Source organism: Erythranthe guttata, chromosome 5 (genome assembly GCF_056151865.1).
Source record: "Erythranthe guttata isolate IM_541 chromosome 5, IM_541, whole genome shotgun sequence".
NCBI classification, from domain to species: domain Eukaryota; kingdom Viridiplantae; phylum Streptophyta; class Magnoliopsida; order Lamiales; family Phrymaceae; genus Erythranthe; species Erythranthe guttata.
The window spans coordinates 4,170,933-4,191,110 of record NC_142537.1 but is presented as its reverse complement, the minus strand read 5'-3'; the positions used below and the strand labels follow the sequence as shown (position 1 = coordinate 4,191,110).

The window sequence follows — 20,178 nt, the reverse complement described above, 5'->3', positions numbered from 1 at the left end:
GCTCAAAAGTAGACATTATTTGCTATACCTTTAGATGGTGTTTTTAAGCTAATCTAATAAGTTGTTAAAAAAAAAAATTATAAAATGTTTATAGACTTATAAGTTATTTCAAAGTGTTCGTTAATGGTTTTTGAAAAAAAGATTTAGAAAATCAACAAATAAGCTGCTAGTAAACAAATAAGATCTTCTTTAAAAAAATACGTGTACCACATTTTTATTTAAAATCTTATAATGAGTAAAAATAGCTTATAAGCTCATCACCCTAACACTTTAAAAATTATGGGTAAATTACGTAAAACACCATCACCTATTCGTACCTACCAAAACCCCCTGAGGTTTGTTTCCATCCTACACAAACCCCTTACGGTGTGACTTTTCACGGTTTTATTTATTTATTTATGGGATAGACTTTACACAATCTCAAATACTTTCATTTATTTCTCACCTCTTCAACATAATGTATAATAGACCGTACACATTTTCTTCTAAAAAACTCAATCAACAGTTAATCAGATGGGGATTTTGATTATTACGGGTAGGTGGGGTGTTTTTTTTATTATTTAGCCTAAGTTCAAAGAGGTTTTCGTAATTTGCCCAAAAAATAATTTAAAAATAAGACGTAACAAATTTATCAACTCTTAAAACAACTTATCAAATCTAAAAACTTCTCAACTATTTAAACTAAATTTAGCCAAAGAGACCATAAGTGTTACATCCATATTGATATTTAGGGGCTTTTGGTGCTCCTAAATATCAATTTATTTTCCATGCATATCAAATGCTCTGGAAAAATGTCCAAATTGTGATGGAATTTCGTGGCAAAACCTTGATCCAATTCATATAATATAATATTACAAAGAATATTAATATCAAAATAAATAACTTAAATAGATACCAATAAATTATAATAATGCCCTATATATAAAAAAAAAAAAAAAAAAAAAAAAAAAAAAAAAAAAACTATTTTCACATCACAAATAGAGATACAAAAAATCCAGCAACCGCAGACAAGAAAACCGGAATTTCCAGCATCGGAGAGTCCGAAGAAGCCTGAACCGGAATCGAGCCGAAAACGGTCGGGTAAGACGGCGCAGAAGCAGCCGCCGGTCCATCAGCCGGCGGCGAATCCGCCGCGGACGACCCATTTCCGCCCAAAGAAATGTGAAGTTTCTGCGATTTCTCACAGTTCCCCACAGCTCCACTAGTGAAGTACAAATCCGAACCCTTTGTAATATTAAACAGAGAGTTGCCATTGTTCATGTACAAGATCGGATCTTTTATATCACAGCTGCCGTACGATTCCGCCGTCACCTGGATCACCGAGTCCTGACTCGGTGGGTACAAAAAAACTGCACACCCACAAAAAAAAAACACACACATTACACACTCAGTGTGTGTGAGAGAAAATTGAAGAAAAAAAAAATTACACAGCTACTTACAGAGGGAATCTCCGATCTTGAACTTGTGATTCTTTGACCATTTGGTGTAGACTTGTGGATTTGAAGATGGTGGTATGCCCCAGCCATCTAAATCTCCTACTTTGTAAATGCTGCTGCACATAGCTAATTTGGTTTGGATTGACAGAAGAAAGAGAATTACTGTGCACCAAATTTGGTGTTTTGGTGATTTGGGAATTGCCATTTTTTGAAATCTCTGCAACTATTTGATGCCCTTTTTGAGAAATGTGGCCAAATCTGAAGAGGGAGTTAGTTTGGGAGGAGGTGGTATGTATATAAGTGTGGTTGGCCAGATGGAGTTTGGGTACTGCACACCAACTGTTTGATAAAAGTAGCCAAAGGGACATAATGTTACTATTGTGAAAATCATTAAATAACCCCCCACTAGAAACTTATCATTAATACATTTTGTGGTCCCTTGTTTTTATGGTAATTCTGCTTTTGCATCTGTGATTCGAACATTCGGAAGAATCAGTCCATAGCCTTTTAATTCTCTTGAACATACTCCCTTGTCCCTTCGTTCCATTTTAAGTGTCGTTTTTTTGCTTTACACAAAGATTAAGAATTTCATTAAATGTGTATGTTTTTAGACTAAAATGACCTTGTCTTATAATTAATAAGAGAGAGAAATGAGTTAAAAAAAAAAGAGTGTTGGAAAGTTTTAATAAGGGTATAAATTGGAACTTAAGTAATTAATGAAGTGTTGGAAATCTAAAGTGACAGATAATATGAAACAAAAAAAATTCTCCAAAGTGTCAGATATTATGGAACGGAGGGAGTACCTAATATTTGCTGCTACTAGACCTTGAAACGACAACTGAGTTCGTCTACATATTGTAGCGGGAAATTTGTTGAAGTCGAAGCATCGATTTATGATTTTAGCAAATATTTATGAGTAAATAGCACTTAACTCCCTTGTAGTTTGAGTTTTGTGCAAATAATCCCTTGTAGTAAATAGTCATGCTCATTAGGAAGTTCAAACCATAGGTGGTAAGTGCTTTTCAAGTTATTGTTTTGGACTCAGTTTGAAATCTACCGTCAAATCCAAATTCACTCTTGAACAAATGAAATTCCATTGAAATTGGACTGAAATTGAAATAGTAGAAATGAAAAGGGACCAAAAATATATTTATAACATTGGCACAGGGCTCAAACGAGGTATGGTGGTCCGTTGTACGAATCTTGGTGAACTGTCTGTCTGAATAGAGCCCAATGAAGATGAGTAAAAGTAAGTGGGTGTTATTCTTAATGGAATAAATAAATAAATAAAAATGGTGTTAATATTTGAATGGAAAAATAAGCCAATTATTTGAATAAGAAGAATATCACGTGGTACAGTTGGAGTTTCAAGAAGTTGTGTGCATCTCAACATGGGAGCTTTATATATAGGGGGCAACTATTTTAAATCCCAATTTTTGCTTACTTGAATACTACCAAGTTTAAAATCAAAATTGAGTACATATTTATCAGTTTTTTCTTACTTTAATACCAAAATAAAAAGAAAAGTACAAAAACACCCTTTCATACAAAATATCAATTATATCAAATTTTTTTAGAAATTACCTATTCAAAAACCAAATAAAAAAAAAAAAAAAAACCCTTTGTTGTAAAAAAAAAAAAAACCTCCACCATTTCTTCTCCTCTCCAACCCTCACCGCCGCCGCCACCGCCGTCGCCGCCGCCGAACGCCACCGCACGTGCTCGTAACTGCCGCGACAACCCAATTAAACCCTATCTTTTTCATCTTCCTAAATCCTCCAAAACATCTCCAAATTCAAAAAATCAAAACCTCACAAAAATTATAAAATGGAGTTATAAGACAATAATATGGTAGTATATGTGGAAAGAGAAGCCATTAAGGTAAGTATCGATGTCTTTTTTGAGCTTCGAAGTCGATTTTGAAGTTTTTTTTTCTGAAACCCGTCGGCAATTTTCGACACATACAGGTCGATTTTTTGGTCAATTTTCGACACCAACGTGTCGAAAAAAGAAAAAAAAAAAAAAAAAAAAAAAAAAAAAAACAAATTTCGACACCTACCTGTCGAAAATTCGGAGAATTTTCGACAGGTATGTGTCGAAAAACACTATTGGTAAAAAAAAAAAAAAAAAAAAAAAAAAAAAAAGAATTTTTTTTTTTTTTTTTTTTTTACCAACAGTATTTTTTCGACACATACCTGTCGAAATTTGGAGAATTTTCGACAGGTAGGTGTCGAAATTTGTTTTTTTTTTTTTTTTTTTTTTTTTTCGACACGTTGGTGTCGAAAATTGACCAAAAAATCGACCTGTATGTGTCGAAAATTGCCGGCGGGTTTCAAAAAAAAAAACTTCAAAATCGACTTCGAAGCTCAAAAAAGACATCGATACTTACCTTAATGTGTTCTCCTTTCATATATACTACCATATTATTGTCTTATAACTCAATTTTATACGTTTTGTGAGGTTTTAATTTCTTTAGTTTTGAGATTTTTTAGAAGGGTTTGTTGTGAGATTTTTTAGAAGGGTTTGTTGTGAGGAAGATTTTTTAGAAGGGTTTTTGGGGAGGGAGAAGAAGGAGGTGGAGGAGGGAAATGGTTTTTTTGAGTTTTTGATTATTTGGTATTTAAGAAAGAAAAATAATATTTGTAATATTTTTTTGGTTTTAATTTCATTAAGGGTATTAAAGTAATTTACAATTAATTATTTATTTTTTATTTTTTTGGTATTCAAGTAAGCAAAATTTGGGATTTGAAATAGTGATCCCCTTATATATATTGGGGACAATATTAATTGTATAATTTGTATTATGTCACTTCTCCAATAAAGCACATGCAATTGATGGACAATGGTACTTGGGGTAGCATGGCTCATCTCTTTTCTAGAGTTATTTTATTTTTAGTTTTGGGAATGTCTCGTGCGTTAACCACAAATATATATTACCACATATTAGGTTAGGGGTTGTAAGCGAGCTCAACCGACTCGTGATCTCGATGAGTCGCTCAAAAAAAGTTCAAACTCGAACTCATGTTTTTCGAGTTCGAGTTTTCTGACGAGTCCAGCTCAAGATTTTGTTTTAGTTGTTCGTGAGCTCACGAGCCGATTCGCGAGCATTACTTTTTTTTTTATATATTATTTTGTATTTATATAATGTATAATAATATAAAATATTATAGAAATAATCTATAAAAAAAAAACCCCAAAATAAATTTGGGCTCAAGCTCGACAGAATAAGCTCGTGAGTTACTTGACCATCGTGACAAATATTTGGGGATGCCAGTCTCTTTGAGGAAATCATGGAAAGAAATATCCAGCTTTCTTCAAGATTGTCGATGGGCCAAGATTAGAGGATGGGGAAAAAACATTCATCTCAAATGACATGAAATATGTTATTTTTGTCAAAGATCAACTACATGAATTGAGATAAGGTGGATGAGATAATTTGTTGCAAGAAACTTCATCCTTTTGTGTTCAAAATAACCTTCTCATTCTAAATACGGACGATGATTTTGTATTTTACTCGAGAGATGGTAGAGTCTCATGCAGAGGTACGCAAATTTCCAAATTGAATTATTATCATGTTGAATCCTTTATACATTGATAGATCTTCAACTTTCAAAATGATCGTTTTGACATCGCCCTAGAGAATCAACTTACGAATTATATCAAGAATGTTAGAAGTGATCGAAACTTTTCAAATATGGATGGGACCAGTAAGCTTGTTGAGAAGTTGGTTGTAAGCTTGTTGAGAAGTTGGTTGTCAAGAGAAAGAATGTGACTTACCTATTGGTGTACTTGTTATTGAAATTATCATTAATTTTGTCGGTTGCAGCCGTAGCAGTAGAATATCCTAGCAATGAAGATTGTTAAATCATCAGAGCTACGCAATCGAATGGGATGTCAAATCTTGAATGATGTTTTGGTGTCGTACATTGAAAATATATATCAAACAAATGTTAGTTTCGATGAATTTTTTCGAAAATTCTGAATTCGCCAATGTATGTATCAATATATTGCTCAAGATCCAACTCTCCTTGAGGCCAAAATCATCAACATATTTCTATTCTTAATTCTCTTTTAAGCTACGAACTATCACTACAATGGAGAAGAAGACTAATGCTCATTCTACAACACAAAACAGTGCACTCGAGACTTCGGAAAACGAGCTAAAAATCGACTACGAAATTACCATTGATATAGCTGCAAGAATGAAGAACTCAAATTGAAGAAAAGGCAGATATTATTCTTCCAACAATGTGAATGTACAAAACTAACCTCATTCACTCACTCCAGTATTTCTCATCAGCAACTTCTTTACCATTCTTACCCTTGTCCTCGTCGGATTCTTGCTCCGGCGAACTCATCTTGAATCTCCTCACATCCTCCACCGCCGCGCTTCTGAACAGCCCCAAGTCCGTCGCCCCCGCCACCATGTGGTACCCTCTCCGCCGCAGCTGCTCCGCCCCGTCGTGTGGCATCACGAACCCGGACAAATACGCCGACCCACTTTTCTTCAGTACGGCCTTCTCCGCCGACCTCATCATCTCCCTCACCTTTTTATTCCCTGGGTCCCACAAGTACCCCATGCTGGCGCTCAGATCCAACGGCCCCATTTGTATGCAGTCGACCCCATCGACGGCGGAGATCTCGTCAATTTTTTTCACGCCTTCTTCGGACTCCACCTGGCACATGATCAGGAGCTCCTCTTCGTAATGACTCAAATACCCCTCGTCGGTGCCGTATCCCGACGCGCGGACGATCGTGTGGGCGGAGCCGCGGACGCCGGCGGGAGGGAACCGGCAGTAGGAGACGGCTTTCTTCGCGGATTTGGTGCTGTCGATCATGGGGAACATGATTCCCTGCGGGCCGAGATCTAGGGCTTTTTTGGCCCAGGTGGCGGAGGACTCCGGGAGGCGGAGGATGGCGGCGGTGTTGGTGGCGGCGAGGGCGTGGAGGCAGTGGAGGGCGTCGGATATCCCGCCGTGGCCGTGCTCCATGTCCACCACGGCGAAGTCGTAGCCGGCGAGGCCGGCTATCTCGGCGATTGTTGGTGAGAAGGTGAGGAGGAAGATGCCGTAGAGGGTTTCGCCGCTCTTGAGGCGGGATTTGAGCGATTGCGGAGAGGAGGTGGCGGCGGCGACGGCGGTGGAGGTGGTGGAGTGAGGGGGTGTATACTTTAGGGTTTTGAGATTTGGGGATATGGGTGGGGGTAGGGTTAGGGTTTTGGATCGGAGGATTGAGGATGAAGAAGAAGAGAAAGGGGTTTCGGAGATGGGATTGAGATTAAGAGGGTGAAGAGATTTTCTGAGAGTGGAGAATGAAGAAGAGGAGATAGAGAAGGACGCCATTGCTGAAACTGTTGTGAGCTTCTTCTTTGAAACGAAATGGGGATAAACTTTTTTTTTAGTAGGAGAGCTAACACTAAAATTAGCCAGGTGAATTAGAGTGGCGATTGTTGGACACGTGCCGGAAATTCAAACGAAATTTTCGATTTTTTTTTTTTTTTGGTAATAATATTCTTTTTGAAAGTTCGTACCTTGATTTATTTTTTAAATTTTTAAGGACGTATTTGGAATATATATTAGATTCCGATTTTAGTTTCGATTTTAATTTGTGGAAATTACACTTATAACGTCAGTTTTATTATACACTTTATATTATAGGTTGAAAAATGGAAATTCCAAATTTTATCTATTCCGATTTTATCATTTTGATTTACGAAATTCTAATTTCCATTTTTTCCAAAAAACATTATGGACTAAAACATTGGAGGAGTTATTCATAAGTTTTTATCAAATCCGTCCGATTTCCAACCCCATATTTAACAAAATGTTTCTACTAAAATATTACTCATCATACTAAAAACAAGTAGCTCCAAAATAAATAAAAATATTACAAAATTAACACAAACAAAATTTAAATCAAGATTAGTTGAACCCATGTCACAAAGAATAGATACCCAAACATAACTCCATTGGAGCTCTCAAATCATCTACCCCCAGTCGCTTTTGCTGACCCTTTTGATTTTGGGGGTGGAGTTCCTTTTTAAAATGGTAACCTTGAATAGTTATTTTGTTGAAGAAAAATATAAAATAAAATAAATAAAAAATAAACGAAGATCGTCTGGACATGTATAAAAATATCATAACTTGCAACAAATTTCGCGAGGTCGAACTAAATGAGATCAGATGGACTTCATTTTTCCTTCTCCTGTTGGGTTTATTTCTTTTGTAAACACGAAAAATAGAAAAATCACTTCACCAACAACACATTAGAGATTGAAACTAAAATTTGCGCTATAATCGACATTCAAATGGGAGGCGAATAGTCAATCTCATAACTCATCGTTCACATATCAAAGCAAAATATTTTCCGATACATACATACCATTACTTGTGCAATGCGTGTTCGCCCAGTATACGAACGATTTTCGATCAATCGATCAAATGCGCATATTTCTGATCAACACCCTTTGCATTGCAATCCCTTTTAGAGTCTCTGTTAATGCTTAGCACCTCCGTTTTTCTCTACATCTTCGTTCAAGATTTCACCATCTTGTTCAGGAGCAGCCCAATCCCGTATTTCATTTCTGTAATGTTCGCGCCCAGATGGCAAATTCTCGTAATCTTTTCTTTCCTCGCTCTGTCAAATATTATTTTCCCAACTAAATTAAATCTTCAACGGGCTTATGTATATATATATTTACATTTTATATATTTATTTCAGTCATCGTTTCGGATGGTGAAGTACCTCTTTGGAAACCCTAGTATTCTTCTTCTTCAATGACAGAAGATTTGCAAAACTGCTAAATACTTGGAAGCCCTGAATATCTCCGTTTTTTATACTTGCTTCTATCTGCCAAAGGAAGATAAAATTAAATCACGATTTCTAACACTAATACTGAGAAATTAATATTATCCAAGAATTAAAAAAACTTCTCCCCACCTGAATGTGAGCGATGCAAAGGAGAATGCTAGCAACCGGCAGCCAACTCTCCTCGGGAGATATCGATAGATTTGTCCTAATATACGACAAAAGTTGATTCCTACTTCAGCCCGTGTATGAATAAATCGAAAAGTGATAAAAACAATATCCACGGGACTATAACTTAAGTCATAATACGCATCATAAACAACAATTACAAATTTTAATTACATAAACAGTCTCGTTTAAGCAAGTTAAAAATAATAATCATGTAGGATAAAGACAATAAAAAGCAGCAACTATCTCTAATCCCAATACTCGGTAATCGATCACTACTTTATACTATAGCTTAATCAATATAACTTCAATTTTACAAAACTTCGCCGAAGAGGGATTTCTTTCGAGTGCTGTACTACTGCTCGTACTAATTCTGATTCTCATCTTGACAATAGCCCCATTAAATTTTAAAATGAAAAAAAAAAAAAAAAAACAGAGAGTGAAACTATGGAGGATCAAACCTCAAGTAAGGAGCTAAGTAGACAATAGCATAGACAGCATAACGCTGCCTTCCAGTATCCATCCAAGCAAACACCCAACTCTACACGAAAACAAAGATATATATGCTTAAAAACTGAATAAATAAATTGTAATTGGAAAAATCGAAAAAACCTAAATTAAATCCCTAAAATGAAATGAAAAGGTATTTGAATAGATTACCATCCAATTGAAATAAGGAATGAAGCTGATGATTCCCATAACGGCAAACCTCGCGTCGGCGGAATCAATCAAGGATTCAGCCTCCATGTCCTCCGGCGAAGGAGCCATCGGAAAAATCAGCGAGTTGAGTATGCACGCGCCGATTGCCACAGCCACCGGCGCGTCGGCCGAGAATTCCGCCCTGCACTTGCCATCCCTGAACTTCCTCTGTAATTCAAACCAAACACAAAAACACAAAAAAAGGAATCACGAGATTTTCAAAAATAAATTCCACAACCTATATTTATATATATATAAATTTCATGTGCGCGTGGGTGTGTGAAAATACCTGTTTGAGTTTTTTGAGTTGGTTATATCTTGTACGTATAGGTCTGAGGGAGGGTAAATAAGAGGGTTTTAGTGAGAGTGAAGATGATGATGGTGAAGAAGTGAGGCTGAGAGGGATCATTGAAAATAGTTGAACGGTGGTGGCATCTAACTTGCGCCGGAGGTAGTGATCGGAGGTCTCTAGCTACTTTGCGCTTGCTAATTACTTTTCAACAACTTATTATTTTTCTCTTAACTCTCGAGGATTGGGACTTAGGAGGTTTGGAAAGAGTGCCCATGTGAAAGAGATGCTTTTGGTTTTAGGTTTTAGATTTTTTTTAACATTATAAATAAAAAATTGCATAATTTTGTTTAGGTTTGGTTCTCTGCCCACCATTTGCCATTTAATAACATAATTAATTAATAGGTATATAGTTGAGAAAAATAAAATCACAACGAGGGAATAATAATTTGTGGCTTTTCACTCCTTTCCAATTACACTATTGTTTTAAAATTGATTTTAGTGGTGAGTATTGAGAAGAATGATGTTGATTTTCTACACTTAAATCATTTTGATGTAGATCAAAACATTTTCATGATCTAAAGAAAGGATTTTAAATTCATCACAGCAACTTAAATTGGAAATGAAAATGTTTCTAAGAGGATAGAGATAGACTACGATAAAACTAGTTTTGAACGAATGATGATTGATAAGACGATGATAAATCATAAGACGTGAAGTAAAACTAACTCGTAATACGGTGCAGGATCACCCGGTGTATTTCACCGGATGTAGTATCTACAAAACCCTTCATCCCGGGCTTTATTAGGAAATAAAAATGAAGACACACACACACACACACAGTTATTCTAGGCAAATACTAGAATAAACCTCCTGGTTTTTCTTCTTACCCTCGTATCTCATTTTCCTTCCTCAAAACATATATAACGACGATGTTTTATTGCCCAAGTGCGACAAACAATATATATCAGGCAATTAAAATGGTACAAGAACACCCCACCACGCAATGTCCAGCAGGTCAGCAGACCATATCGACAGCCATACCAGCAATATAATGTTACATATTCACAGAATTACAAATCATATTTATAGTATTCAGGCTACAACATACATATATATATAATCTACACAATAATACAATATATAAAAAAAAAAAAAAAAAAAAAAAGTTCCCGGGTGGTTTTCTCTCTCGCAGAGATGGGGGTTCAGGCAAAAAAAGAAATAATTCACATGAATCGAGATCACAGCACCTTCTACACAAAGGACCTAATTCTCCAATTTGCACCGACGAAATAAATGAACGAACTGAATACCTTCTTCGGCTGATTATTTTTCTTATTTGTGGTTGAACAAAGGCTGGAATCTTCAGAAGGGTTCTTATTCAACAGCTTAACTTAAATGCACAATCCCAGATACACGAACAATATCCTACACTTGCTCCTGCATTTCTCACCCTGCAAATTGAAACAGTATTGGAGGCATAAAAATTACATTAGAATAATAATGAATTAATATCGTATATTATATCATGTGAAGTTACTCACCTGATTCTTTTTACAAGGTGCTATCATTTTACAATACGAAAACTAATTTTTCGTATGTCATGAATCTTCTCCTCTTTTGTCTCCATCCTCTGAAGGCACAGAGTTTAGTCGTTGTTGTAACTGCCAGCAGCAGTAAAAAAAATAATTTAGCCCAAAATAATTGCAACAAGAAATGAAAGATATATATATATATATATATATATATATATATATATATATATATATATATATATATATATATATATATGGCAACAAAAACTCACGTGCATGTACTTCATTTTTTCTGCGGTTAATTCATCAGTCAAGCTATTCATCCTGCATGTATTGAGAAAGAGAGTTGAGCTTCACTTGGAAATTAAAAGGAAAAATATATTATATAATTAGAAAAATATGGCTAATTGAGTTTATTTTGTCCACTTCTTTCTGAATCAAGGTCCCAGAACCAAACCTTGCTTGAAGTTCGGAGATCTTCATAAGCAGCATCCGTTCCCTTTCAGAAACAATTGATTCAACCTGCGCATGCATCGAATATTTAAATGACATGCAGTGCTCGAAGATTAATGGTGATATCAGGTGTTGAAATAAATTATAGATGCGAACAAGCCAAGATACTCATATACTTGAAAACTATGTAAACTGGAGAACCGAACAGTAATAAAACCTAAGAGGCTTGAGCTAAGCAACAATTACAATCCAGTGTCAGATGATAGAGAATTAAATTAAGAATCCTAGCACAACAAAATATGCTTACACTGCCATTATTTTCTGAACCACGAGGTAAAGGAGGTAATTTTCCATTTTGAGGAGCTGAAATTAGACATAAATTTCAGTTAAACAAATCCAAAATCATTTTAGTTATTATGCATAAAATCATACATCAAATTCCGAACGCACCATTTTCAACCTCCAATGTTTGCAAGCTACCCAACAAATTCATGATAAGATCCTGTTAGTTGATATGGAAAGGAATGAGAACAGGATCGAAGCAGAATGGCAAGTCAGACTTTCTTGAGTAATGCATAAACTGTACACCTTCCAATATGTGGATAATATTACAGAAATTCTTACTTGCTGAATTGATGTTTGCTGGAACAGATTCTGAAGGTGAGGCATCAGAACTGAGGGAAGAACATTACTGTTTCCGATTTCCTTCGGTGACTGGCTGGGTGGCTGAAAAGCAAGAGATGTTACATCACCAGAGCAAGAGCAAAATTTCCAATTTTTTCGAATTGATTTTAATCGGAATTGGAATATATATGTGATTTCGATTTCTGAAACAATTTTAATTTCCAGAAATTCTAATTTTATTTTGAAAATTATACTTATAGTATCAATATTATTATGTACTTATATTATAGGTGGTTACAAATATGTCATTTCCAATTTCCGTCTGGTTTCTATTCTCTGGTACAAGTTTTCGGTTTCGGTTAAAGAATTTAAAGAACTTAAAGATGAACGACATTTAACAGTCCAAGTTCACTAGTTTGAATGCCAATTAATACAAAGAGGAGTACACGTACCGCTTGTTTAGAATCAAATATCCAGCTTCCAACACTAGCAGACTTTCTGAGTGGTGATCCCTGAAAACCACATTAACAAAAAGTAAATATAGAACTACACAGCTTCACCATCTTCTTCGAACAGTTCACCCTAATTCCTCCCCCTCTTACCTGAGAATTTCGTCGAGAAACTGCGGATAACGGAATATCCTAGTAATATTGCTTATGTCAGCCACAGTTATTAAAAGGAATTGAATACCATAACAATGTAGTTATATACCTTTACAAGATCCACATTCTCCGATGTGACAGAGAACCTCCCTTTTATTTGTACCAAATTTGTTTTTGATTTGTCCTCCAATGAATCTTTGAAGCCTTGAAAATGAAAAGAGAACATTCAATGCGATTCCGAAATTTTCCATGCATACCCGTATTTTAGGGATTGCATAAAAACTTAAATAAAAGTAATTACCTCCTGATGATTTGATTGGAGCTGATAAACTGTTTGCTGAAGCTCGGTTGGGAAGGTTTAGAGGACCACTAAAACTGGGAGCTTTCCGTACTTGCGGAACCTTGTCAGCCACTTGGTAGTTTTCAATCTCACACCTGATGAACACTTGTTACTTTTATTTCGAATGAATTTAACAAGTTACATGGACGCTCCTGCTAACTTGCAAAAGTTTGTAAATGACCATATAACAAAGCTTTTGCGGCTCATAAGAGATGCAGAATCTTGTAGAGATGCAGAACTTTGATCTATAGATAATAGAATCTAGATTAAGGGGCTGAAAATGAAAATGATGGCCACTCATCAAGAAATGCATACGGCCCAACGTTAGAAAGCAAACATGCCCTTTACATTAGTCTAAAATAGTTGAACATAAGAAAATGGTTCAGTATTATCTATTGGAGCATAAGATAAGAACTCTGATTAATAATGGTTCAACGATTGACTGGAGAAATATGGTATTACAATATACATAAATACACACAGAGCATCATATTTCTCTCATAGACAACTAGTTACAATAGTTGAGATCGTATGAGATGCAAGAAAGCTAATAAAATAACCATGCTGACATCATACTGAAAGCGCTGGGAATGTCATCAAAACAATCCTTACTTGGTCACACCCCAACTTTCCACTTTCACTAAATATCAGCTCCACAACTATAAGTAGGACTTTAAATTGTAGTAAACAAAATTAGGCATGGGTATCTGAATCAAGCCTGTAGATACCAATCTTGTTGAGACAATTAAAAATTAAAGGAAACAAGAGCTATACGCTGGTCAAGGTTATACTATTCTCAGAAATACTATCCAGTTATGCACTCAAATATACTTAACAGCTCGTAAGTCGTAACTAAAGAAAGAATATTCCTCAATTTCAAATAAAAATATTATTGATAAATAACAGATAAGGCAATATTTTTTTATTGATTAACCTTTCTGTGTTGCGCACTCTATCTGACATCGAATGACTTAGCATGGCCCCAGGCATGATTGGTCCACTTTGAGTTTCACGAGGTCTGCCTGTCTGATTTCTAGTCTTGGCTAGTGCTGCTTCTTTATCTTTATCTACCATAGGTGGCAGCTCTGCTTTTGATTCGCTCTTCTTAAGTTCCTTCTTTTCCTCATTGTCGTACTCTGTTAAATCACTTTTAGATACATTTCCTTTATTCATGGGACTTTCAACCACAGGCACGTCATTACCATTTGTCTTTTCCCTGCAGATAATAAGGAGACAAAGCATTTGAATAAGTCGGCCATGAGAGGAGCATTAAGAAAAATGCATGCCCATCATGCACAAATCTCAAATAACGCTTTAGAGTACCATAATTCTACATTAAGTAGAAACTGTATTCAAATTAGAGATGGAATAAAACGTCTCTATTACCTGCCAACGTTATTGCTTGTAGCCGCTGGTTTCAACCTAGAACTAGATGCAACCTATGAACCAACAAAAAACAATTATTTTTATACTTCTCTAGCCAGTTCATACATAATTAAAACTAATAGAGATGTAGATAAAAAGAAATAGCTCCATAAGAAGTAAATGGTTTCTCAAAAAGAAAAAAAAAATAAAACTCCAATGACCTTCTCGCTCGTGGTAATTTTGTGGCTGTCTTCTTCTTCCTTGATTTGTCTTATTTCATCCTCGTCTAGCAGCTACCAGGAACAAGACAATTCATAAACTCGATTTACGGTGTTTGTGATTATTAAACAATGACTTTTGAACATAAAAGAATTTCCAGTTGACATACCATAGATGCTTGGAGCTTCAAATCCTCAACATCAAAGTTCCACGCACTTACTCCTCTCTGGTACTCACTCTACAAGAGAACAGTAAAACTTGTAGACCGAGATAAAGTCAAAGCATAGAGATTCCACATAAAAAGAGAGAGTACAATGTACTAGTTCTCCACATTTTCTAGCTAGAAATTTAACTGCCATCACTCCAGTGAATGGCAGACTCCTTATTTTCCACTCACCGAATGATTACTCGATTTCCTCAATTCAGAAATAACCATAAAAGAAAAGGTACAGGTCCCACAGCTAGAAACCTATTCAGCCCCAAAAGGTTGAAGAATCCAAACAAGGTTAATCAAGCAAAATTGGGTTGTTATTGATCCTAAATGTACGGAAATTATTTAGATCAACTTGGCTAATAAATGGTAAAAGGGGTTAGGCAATAGTGTTGACTAGTTTGCACTTGATATTGCTTAGCATTATAAACTAGCTGCTCGCACTCAAAATGACAAAAGCAAACGTTGAAAGCTAAAGTCCTTATGACCATTCAAAGAAGAAATATCACTTATATAACAAATAAATTCCAAGCAATCAGGTATATATATCAAGAAACAATGTCAATGGATATTATAAAAAAACTTTTGCAAAAAAAAAAAAACAATGAGATGCTGCAAATTTATTTTATACCAAACAAATAATCCGGCTTCATATACGTTTCCAGAACCACAAAATAGGAAAACAAATTAATAACTTTTGCTACTGATTCAAACCTGAGATATAGCTTCTTGTTCTGCCGAAGGCATTCTTTTCAAAGCAAGTTGTGCAGCATCTTTGAGCTACATCAAATTTTACAACAAAGTGAATAAAAAAAAGTTTAGATAATTTGACATCAGAACCATGCTAATTACCATATCCATGGTATACCTGGAGATCTTTCACACGCTTCCCCAGTGGTGGCAGGTCAACAAATAGTTTTTTCACAGAAAGTTCTGGGGGCTTGGCATTCTTGAAAAATGAATGTTTTAGCAACTTTTCTGCAGTAGGTCTCTTCGTTTGATCTTTCACCAAGCACATTGCAACCATTTCTTTAAAAGACTGGTCAAAATGGATGATTGCTTAATAAAGACTGGAAATTAATTTATAAGCAGGTAAAGTGTTTAGTGAACATCTGCACCACAAAACATCATGAATACCTTAGAGAACCTCTTATCACGGTCATAATCAAGTCCAGGCGGGGCATTTTGTATGGTCATCAGCAGAACCTATTGAAAGGTGAAGTGCAACTATTAAGGATGCATTAAGTAGCCTCCAAGAACATAGCCAAGGTATTAAGTAAATTTCGACTACCTTCATTGGAGGATATTTTGAAAATGGTGCGTGCCCATGAGCCAACTCCAATGCAGTTATTCCAAAAGACCAGATGTCAGCCCTGTGAATTTGAAAAGAAGTTCTATAAATTTATAAACCAACACAATGACCCCTTATTATTGCCAGCAATTATGATAGAACATTGGGAAAGGGCCAACACGACATCATTGATCCAACAAGAAATTGATGGACAAATATCCCTGATAACTCGTGTACACCACGGAAAAAGGATACACTTAGTTCTAGGATATTCTGTCTGATATTTCATGTGTAGATGTCTAGAACGGAGAATGAAAGGGTTCATTAGTTTTTTTTTGCAGGTTAGCTTCTGTAATAAAAAGAAACTTCTTCGCAAATAGTTCGGTTACATGCATCTTATATTACATCAGAACTGAAGAATGACCAATTCAATCGAAGAGACGAAAGTTCATTAATTTCATATGCATGCCCGCACAAAAACAGTTGCGATGCCTATGCATCACTTCTGGAGAATAAAATACTTCTTATAATAAAACCACGATATAGTTAGAGATTATGAAGTATAACCCACTTGAAATCATATCCAGTTCCGGGCTGCAATACTTCGGGTGCCATCCTGAAAGACATGATGAAACACATGATGGCATTTAGTATCACCAAGAAGAGACGAACATCCTCAGAGAACTACAAATACAGACACTACACAACACAGAGACAGAGATGGAAAAGGCAGAAATACCAGCATGGAGTACCGACAAAGGTATTTCTTGAACGTTGTCTATCACCTCTATCAAATAAGCATGCTGAAACACCAAAATCAGCAAGCTTCACCTCACCGTTAGTATCCATTAAAATATTTCCTGCCTATAAGAAGATATCAAACAAATGAGAAATGAATTAAATTGACTTAATGTTGACGACACAAAGAGTATGTCAAATCTAGAAACATGTTCAGTATGAGTCAGGAATTGCAGATTGTCTAACCTTCACGTCACGATGGATATGACCATGTTGATGAAGGTACTCCAAAGCCTTTAAAGTTTCTTTCAAGATAGAACCAATGGCAGATTCTTCGAATCCTTCTGGATATGCTATCTTCATAAGATGTAGGCAAGAACCCTCAGCCATAAATGGCATTATCACCCAAAGATTGCGGTCAACAACAAATGAACAAAATGCTCTTATGACATTAGGATGATCAATTAAGCTCATTGTCTGAGCTTCCCTGCGAATATCATCCTGCAAAGAGAGGATGCATTTATTCAATTAAAATTTAGCCTAACTGCATCCACTTATATATATGAAAAAGAATCCATGTCTGTCAAATAGAATATTTGTTTACTTTATGACCTCAGATATTGAGCATAAGAACTATTCAGTTTCCAGGAAAAGGCTCAGTAACAATACTTCATCAAGCAGAGCAAGTTAGCATTCAACTGTGATAACACCAGCTAGCAACATTAACAATTCCGACAGGAAAAGAAACTGCTACAAACCAATTGGTTTTCCATAATTTTCCTTTCAACATGCAAGTTTTCTAAGAGGGTTCGACTTATGATATTCCAAATAGTGCAAGTTGATGAACATGGAAGTTTTAGAGTCACTGCAATCTCGCAGACCAATGATATAAAAGAACTTCCTGATGCAAATGTGACTTTTCTGATATGATTTATGAGCAACCGAGATAATAAGGATAAATCATAGTTACCTCTAGTGCTTTGCTGGTAGTAGATTCAAATTATGTAATGAAACTCATAAGGAGCTAATGATAACAATATGTAATATATAATAAAAGGTCTTATATAATTACCTAAGGTCAACCATGCCTAACTACTGAGAATATACGAGTAAGGCAAGTGGCAGATGTCCAACTGAAGATTTAGACATTCAAAAGTTTGCAGGTGAATTCATACATTATCAGATTTTAGAAAGTTAAAATACTTCATAAATGGTAAGAATCCAGACAACTAATCAGAGGTGCAGAGATGAAAGTTATGTATTTGCGTAGGTTATGTTTTTGGGGAGTGTCATAAATATTAATATTATATACTAAATCAGGATATCCCTCTACTAATCGAAGATTCTTCAGATTCAATGATCAGATTGGTTAAGGTCTATCATATGCAAAATGTATGGCTTATAGTAAACTGAGAATCATGCAGCTAGCGACTTCTCTGTAAACCTTTTATATTTTCAGCAGAATATGTCAACACTTCATGATCTAAGAGATTAAATGTTTAGAAACTGACGTACTGCCGATGTTTTCGAACTTCTTACAACCTCATCTATCTCATTCTGCCCCTATCTTCATTTGACGTAAATCTTGTTCAAATTTTTTTTGCACCTTCCTCTCAATTCAAGTGACAATAAACTTATACCAGCCGCAAATCTATTTTACATAGTTAATTGCAATTTAGTATAAAAAAGAAAACGAAACACAAGTGCTAGTCATTTAGTCTTTAAGATGTTTAGTATATCCAAGAGAAATGCAATCTGTGATTCTACTATTTACCATCACACCAAGCATTATATTGAAACGAGACAATTAGAGCTCAGATTTGAACAAATAATAGCACAAAAAGCAGTTTAGGTTGTCCGTTGGGTGAACAAACAGCACTAAATTAATTGCTGTGGCATAACTTATGATCTTAGGATCAATTACTCATCAAGGTCGCAAAAAGATATAATTTTGAAGGAATCAATTACTCCAAATTTTTGTTGCATTCAACATTTTCGTTAACAGTAATCACTCATTAAGAAGCTCCAACTTATGGTCGCAAAAGCATTCTTTATCAAGCAGCCTTCTTGAGAACTTTGCATATTCATATCATCACTAACTTAACTCCCTAAAATGGTACTCTTCAAATTAAAAAAAAAACACACAAATAATGGAAATTAAACTAAAACAGTTGGTAACTGCTGCTAGCGTATTTTAGTTCGGATCTCAATATACAGCCCGTGCCACTTGCATGCATGATATAACTATTCCGAGCGCACTACAAGTTACGGCTTCGCCAACATTATGTTGACTATGAACAGATAAATGAACTTCAAACCTGATTTAGGCGCAAACAGAAGGCAAATCCAGAACAAACTACAATAATAAAGAAATCAATATAGAGCAATTCAACAGTCTGTAGAAAATCACCATCTTAAAACCAATCCAAAGGCTTTGAAATTTCAAAGATTTACCCTCCAAACACTATCCAACTTTCCCTTGATTAATTTCACAATGATTCCTCCAAACTCCAAGATCTCAAATTGCAAATAAAAAGAGGAACCATCAACATTCAAAGAAGAACTATAAGAAACACACTCCAACTAGATCAAAACACCACCTCAATCAAAAAAAAAAAAAAAAGCAAAGGTGAAATTAAACTCAAAACAGAAGCTGAATCAATCAAACAAACAAACAAACACTAAAATCGCAAACAAAAACACGGAGCAAGTGCAAAAATTAAACACACCAGATTGCTGTTGCACCGATCGAGATCCAAGCACTTGACCGCCACGACTTCATTGGAAGGCAAGTAGATCGCTCTGTAAACAGTTGCGCTGGCACCGTACCCTACCTCTTCCAATAGCTTGTAATCGTCCGAATTCGCCGAGTAATTCTTCCCCATTTTCTTCATCAAGCCTTTGACGGAAACATCAATCTGAAATCCTCGCCACTTCGATTTTCTCCCCCCCAAACAAAATGAAACACCAAGCCCTATCTCAAAATTCTCCTTGCTTCCGTCTTCGTTGTTAACTGAATTACTTGCAGAGAGTGAGAGTCTACAGATATGGACTCTGTTGAAGTCTTCTGAAGTTCTTCACTTTTCCTCTCTCTCTCTCTCTCTGAAACAATACTCTGAATTATAGCGATATATTTTAGATTTTTTATTTGTTTTTTCGACTCCATTTTATTTTTTAATTTTTTATTTTATTTTTTTTATTTATATATATATATATTTGGTTAGTTTTATTTTTGCGGAATATTGTGAAATGGAAACTATCTATCCGTTGACTGCAAGAGAGATGATAGGAGGAAATTATTGTCTACAACTGCCATGTATCTGATTTCATGCAACCCATTTCATCACATGGTGCACTTTACGCCGACCTCTACTTTGCGGCTTGCGCAATGCAATGTATGG

At 35.6% G+C, this 20,178-nt stretch overlaps 4 protein-coding genes across 5 annotated transcripts; all 4 read right to left on the bottom strand.

Moving 5' to 3' along the window:
• Positions 1 to 811: 811 nt before the first annotated feature.
• Positions 812 to 1,804, bottom strand: ENODL8 (early nodulin-like protein 8). Its single transcript, XM_012986645.2, has 2 exons — positions 1,440 to 1,804; positions 812 to 1,349 (listed from the first exon to the last, which is right to left on the bottom strand). The coding sequence occupies exons 1-2, from the start codon at positions 1,639 to 1,641 to the stop codon at positions 967 to 969; spliced, it is 585 nt and encodes a 194-aa protein (XP_012842099.2). The 5' UTR covers positions 1,642 to 1,804; the 3' UTR covers positions 812 to 966.
• Positions 1,805 to 5,652: 3,848 nt separating this feature from the next.
• On the bottom strand, positions 5,653 to 7,314 carry LOC105963626 (uncharacterized). Its single transcript, XM_012988044.2, has one exon. The coding sequence runs from the start codon at positions 6,776 to 6,778 to the stop codon at positions 5,711 to 5,713; it is 1,068 nt and encodes a 355-aa protein (XP_012843498.2). The 5' UTR covers positions 6,779 to 7,314; the 3' UTR covers positions 5,653 to 5,710.
• Positions 7,315 to 7,560: 246 nt separating this feature from the next.
• Positions 7,561 to 9,699, bottom strand: LOC105963625 (zinc finger matrin-type protein). Its single transcript, XM_012988043.2, has 6 exons — positions 9,400 to 9,699; positions 9,072 to 9,278; positions 8,873 to 8,952; positions 8,376 to 8,451; positions 8,181 to 8,285; positions 7,561 to 8,072 (listed from the first exon to the last, which is right to left on the bottom strand). The coding sequence occupies exons 1-6, from the start codon at positions 9,517 to 9,519 to the stop codon at positions 7,932 to 7,934; spliced, it is 729 nt and encodes a 242-aa protein (XP_012843497.2). The 5' UTR covers positions 9,520 to 9,699; the 3' UTR covers positions 7,561 to 7,931.
• Positions 9,700 to 10,334: 635 nt separating this feature from the next.
• LOC105962336 (uncharacterized) lies at positions 10,335 to 19,946 on the bottom strand. 2 transcript variants are annotated; one of them, XM_088818662.1, is made up of 23 exons: positions 19,507 to 19,927; positions 17,024 to 17,278; positions 16,779 to 16,903; positions 16,611 to 16,655; positions 16,040 to 16,121; positions 15,886 to 15,954; positions 15,617 to 15,787; positions 15,463 to 15,528; positions 14,707 to 14,775; positions 14,540 to 14,611; positions 14,340 to 14,392; positions 13,888 to 14,169; positions 12,915 to 13,048; positions 12,723 to 12,817; positions 12,614 to 12,652; positions 12,464 to 12,523; positions 12,012 to 12,113; positions 11,838 to 11,889; positions 11,695 to 11,750; positions 11,392 to 11,456; positions 11,207 to 11,258; positions 10,944 to 11,063; positions 10,335 to 10,853 (listed from the first exon to the last, which is right to left on the bottom strand). In XM_088818662.1, the coding sequence occupies exons 1-22, from the start codon at positions 19,669 to 19,671 to the stop codon at positions 11,001 to 11,003; spliced, it is 2,172 nt and encodes a 723-aa protein (XP_088674788.1). In that variant the 5' UTR covers positions 19,672 to 19,927; the 3' UTR covers positions 10,335 to 10,853; positions 10,944 to 11,000. The 2 variants fall into 2 exon arrangements, with proteins under 2 accessions (XP_088674788.1, XP_088674790.1); XM_088818664.1 differs by lacking the exon at positions 12,614 to 12,652 and having other exon boundaries at positions 19,507 to 19,946.
• Positions 19,947 to 20,178: the final 232 nt, after the last annotated feature.